The sequence below is a fragment of the Octopus bimaculoides genome, chromosome 7 (genome assembly GCF_001194135.2).
Source record: "Octopus bimaculoides isolate UCB-OBI-ISO-001 chromosome 7, ASM119413v2, whole genome shotgun sequence".
Classification (NCBI taxonomy): domain Eukaryota; kingdom Metazoa; phylum Mollusca; class Cephalopoda; order Octopoda; family Octopodidae; genus Octopus; species Octopus bimaculoides.
Genome location: NC_068987.1, coordinates 48277246 through 48282075, shown reverse-complemented (window position 1 = coordinate 48282075; position 4830 = coordinate 48277246). Strand labels below are relative to the sequence as shown.

Genomic DNA, 4830 nt, shown 5'->3' with positions numbered 1-4830 from the left:
GTCTCCACATGTATACTTGGCCGGTGGTCAGAAATAAGATAAAGGATGACTTGTCCCAGAAAATAACATTCTTCCACTGCTCTAGGGACCAATTCCATAGATTTTTACTCCACTCTAATCACTTTGCAACATTTGTTTTTGAAAGTTGTGGTTTTTGATTGCAGCCCTCTTTTGAAATCCAGCTTTGTGCAACTCCCAGTGAACGGTTTTTGTGAAAACTGAGTTCTCGAGGTGATCATTAAGCTCTGCAATAATTTTGGGAGCTGTACTTTTGTGATCCTTTCTAACAATTAGCATAAGAGTCCAACGGTCTCTGAAAGTTTTGGTTTTCTTCCGGAGTTTTGTTTCGACAAGGAGGTTTTTCCCTCTTTCTCAAAGGTTGTCATTACTTTTGAGACAGAACTTTTTGATACACCAAACATTTGGGCTGTTTTTGTTATGCAAGCACCTGCCATACAAGCACCAACAGTTTGACCTCTTTGAAAGTCCGACAGAGCTGTCATTTTAATGAATTTTAATTACCTTTTTCTGATGATATCTGAAAAGAAACAGCAATTTTAGCAAAACATATTAAGCAACACTAATAATAAATCACAAGACATGAAAATAAACAAGCCTTTGAAGATTTTATAGATATTTCAGAATTATGACGCTAGGTGTTTCCATTATTTTGTCCAACCCCTGTATGTTTCAGTTTCCATCTACAAGGCTTTAGTCAGCCCAGAACTATAGCAAAAGTCACTTACCTAAAGTGCCATGCTGTGGAACAGCTTGAAATTGTAGTTAGGAAGTGAAATTCATGGCTGCACCTATTAGCTATACCTGCACTTGTTAGTCATGCCTGTGCAAATATAACAAACATTTCTCAAGTGCTAATATATATGCATATAAATCTTTTTTCCTAATATGAATTGCAGTTGGGTTCTAAAGAATATAATGTATTTGTTAAGTCTCAATAACTTTTAATCTTTTAACAAATGTTAAAGTTGACTAGAAGTCTGTCCACTTGGCTAATATATTTTACGTGTATTCCTAATGCTGAGCTAATTATTGATCTGCAGTTTTCTTTGTGGTACACCATTTATTTAATTCAATTAATAGATCTATTTTTTTCTCATTTTGTTGTTAGCAAAGTATATTTCATTGTTTCGTAACTATTTCATAGTAGTCTTAAAATGAAGATGATACTATACTAGACTACCCCTGACCTGTTGGGTCACTGACCGTTCAAATTATAAAACATTGAAGCTGATTTCAACATTGCATTGAAATGAAGTTAATTTTATGATGATTCAGTTAAATATTTCAATTTGTTCGTGTTATCACAGGTTTACAAGTTCATATTTAAGGTTTTATTGATTATTTACAGCATCTAATAGAAATAGAACTTCCAAGATAAACTTGAACTCCAGTAACAACATTTATTTATGGCGTATGTGCACACTTCCATAAAAATTCAAAAGGAATTGTTATATAACGTAAACATAAAATTAATGGAAACAATTTTCACAGTATCATATATTCTCATTTCAAGGTTATGTTACTTTCAGAGTATTTTCCCACTATGTGCCATTTTGGCTATTTATGAAGGTACCAAAAAGAAAACCACATATCTCGGGAATCCATGGTCCAATCTACACGAAACTTGTTTTATTCTGTTTGTATTCACATTTTAGGGCATGTTACTTTCAGAGTATTTTCCCATTATGTGCTGGTGGTTTGGCTATATTAAATTACAGACAAGCACGCACACATGCAAGCAAGCAATCACAGAGTTTTAGTAGTATATAGATAACCCAGTGAAGTGACTTGAACCAATATTGCTTTACTGCCAGGGGTTGTTTCTGTAATAAGGTTTATTTAGGGGTGCAGGTCTTGAATTCAGTATCTTCGGATGCTAACTGAAAAAGAAACAAAAAAACTCAACTAATTAAATGAAATAATGATTAATTTTAATTTCATACAGGACTAATTTTGTATTAATCAGAGGTAATCAGCTCTGTCCTAGTGTTACATTTACTTCTTCCTGGCCATGCTGGGGCACTGCTAAAAGTTATCCTTTTACTACCAATTTTTTGTTATGTCCCCACTCCCCGATTTTATTCCAACTCCACAATTTTAATTATCATACACTTACGTTTCTATTATTGGAGTACACTAATCCCTGATTCTATCTTTAATTATTGTTCTTTGCCTCTATTCTCACTAGACTATATGTTGTCGTCATCATCATCATCATTTGACATCCATGGCAATGGTTGGATGGTTTGACAGGTCCAAGGACTGTATCGTGCTCCATTGTCTGCTTTGTTCCATAGTTGGGATGTCCTTCCTAATACCAGCCACTTTACAGAGTGTGCTGGGTGCTGTTTTTTATGCCACCAGTGATGTTGCCATGCAGCTTGCAAAATTATAATCTCCAAGGGGGCAGCTTTACACTAGATGAGGGATGTGAGAGAAGAAGCCAGAGTAGAATAGGTTTCTTACAGTAGAGGGGCTATATGACAGCTCACAGTTTTGAAGAAAGGGTGCAATGTGTTTGGGTTGGAGCTGGAAAGAGATAAAAAATAGTAGTGGTGAGAAGGTGTCTGAGTGGACCCTCATGGTACAAGGTTAGTAGAAGTGAGTGGATATAAAGGAACTAGGAATGTGGGTGGGTAGAGGTTGCAGGAATGTATGCTGGACAGTAAGAGATGGAGAATGGTTGAAAGAAATGGGACATGGGTGACAACTGTAAAGACTATGTAGGGTTGAGGGTAAATAAGGGGTGAAGTATGGCCAATGGTGCCTATGTTGGATGAGGTAAGGGTAAGTAGGATGACTGACAATGCAGGAAAAGGGAGGGAGCAGCAAAGTAGTAATGATGATACAGTAAACAGGAGAGGAAAGAGAGATGACATGTGGTTGGGTACATGCAGGAGTGTGGAAGAGAAGAGAGAGGTAAGTCTAGTGTATGAGGAGAGTGAGAGGTGTACAGTGGTGGAGGAGGAGGGGAGGTAATTTGGTGGTTGGGACTGATCAATGAAAGTATGGGTGGACAGAACAGTATTTATGGATGAAGGGTGGCTAACAAGTGAAATGATTCTTGGTAGTAAGAAAAATAAATGGTATCAAAAAGGAATTTAGACATGCTGGGTGAGGTGGATGTTTTGAGGAAATTGTGTGAATGGACCAGTTGTGCATATATATGCATACATACAGTGCTTATTTTTTATTGTTCTAATATTTTACTTACTTCCTAATAACTCTCACCATACCTACTTTAGTAAATCATCTTCTTGCTAATCTTTGATTATATTCTCCACTGTATCACTACATGCGACTCACCTTTAAAATACTCTATTATAAAATAACCATCCATCCATCCGTCTTCTCTGCCCACTGTTTGTAAGAAGGTTGATGAGGTAGAGACCTTAGGCACCTCCTCTATAGGGTCCTGTCAGAAACAACCATTATTACACTTTCTGGTTGGATCCCTAAATATGACTGAGACTATGGATATTATCTAACCATCTTGTTCTTGGTCTACACCTAGATCTCTTGCTGGTCAGTAGAGCTAGAAGAATCCATCTTGCAATTCTTTCCTGTGACATTCTTATCACCTGTCCATAGTACTAGAATCATGATCTCTCAATGTGGTGAAGTTATGGCTTAACTTGGAGAGACTCCCTGATCTCCAAGTTACGCACCTTGTCAAGTAAAGTTACTCCAGAGATTCTTTGGAAGAACCCCATTTCGGCCACTTGTATTTGTGATCATACTTTTACTGTCCATTACCCAACATTTATAACCATAGGTGAGGATAGGCACAATAACTGTTACTGATAGCAAGTTTGGCTTTTTAACCAATCTATCATTCATTGTCTATTTTAAAAGATGCACTTCAGGAAGCAGAGTTGGCTAAGAAACGCCGTGACTGGGCTTTTGGGGAACGTAGCAAGATTGTTCAAGAACGTGAGAGTATAAAGAATTTATGTGATAGTCTCCGCCGTGACCGCGATCGTGCTGTTAGTGATTTGGCACAGGCATTACGGGATTCAGATGAACTTAAAAAGCAGAAAAATGATGCACACCGTCAACTGAAGGAACTCAAGTAAGATTTTCTTTATTCATGTCTTGAAACAATTGTCCATTTGCATTGGTTTTTATTCATAGGAAAAATGTTTTGCTTACAAAATTGAGGTGTGTGTGTGTGTGTGTGTGTGTGTGTGTGTGTGTGTGTGTGAGTGAGAGAGAGAGAGAGAGAGAGTATATATGTATATACACACATAAAGTATGTGTATGTGTGCTTGTATGTATATGTGTGTGTAAATGCACACACACTTATTGAAGCATATATATGTGTGTGTGAATGCTTATACATATATAAGAGTGTATAGATGTGTGAATATATGTGTGTATACATACCTAACTGAACTATTTATATATGTGTGCATGAATGCATATATCTATACATGCACAATATTTTATGAGTTAGTTTGAGGTGAGGCAGTCTTCCTTCCTAGATTAAATGTTGTTGCTTTTGTGCAGATGTTTGAAGATATGCATGTCTCCACATACATATATAGATTTCCATTTTAATGTGTATGCCTGTGCATGCATATATATAAGCATGTGTATATATGTGTGTGTGTGTATATCTCTCTGCTTGGGCATGTATGTATGGCTGTTTATGCTTTGATAAGTAACTATTTATTTTTCTGTTTTTTTGTAATGACACTGTTATTGTTGAAAATGATTTAGTAGAAAGAATATCTGTGCTAGACACAAATGCAAAGTTTATCAATAATATTAAAACAAGACAGACATATATATATATATATATATATA

At 36.3% G+C, this 4830-nt stretch overlaps 1 protein-coding gene across 1 annotated transcript in view; it reads left to right on the top strand.

Moving 5' to 3' along the window:
• Window positions 1–4830, top strand: part of LOC106873835 (disks large homolog 5) — a 173897-nt gene that overhangs the window by 91337 nt on the left and 77730 nt on the right. Inside the window, exon 4 of the mRNA XM_014921344.2 lies at window positions 3877–4093. Coding sequence (XP_014776830.2) covers window positions 3877–4093 — 217 coding nt within the window. The remainder of the gene's footprint in view (window positions 1–3876; window positions 4094–4830) is intronic.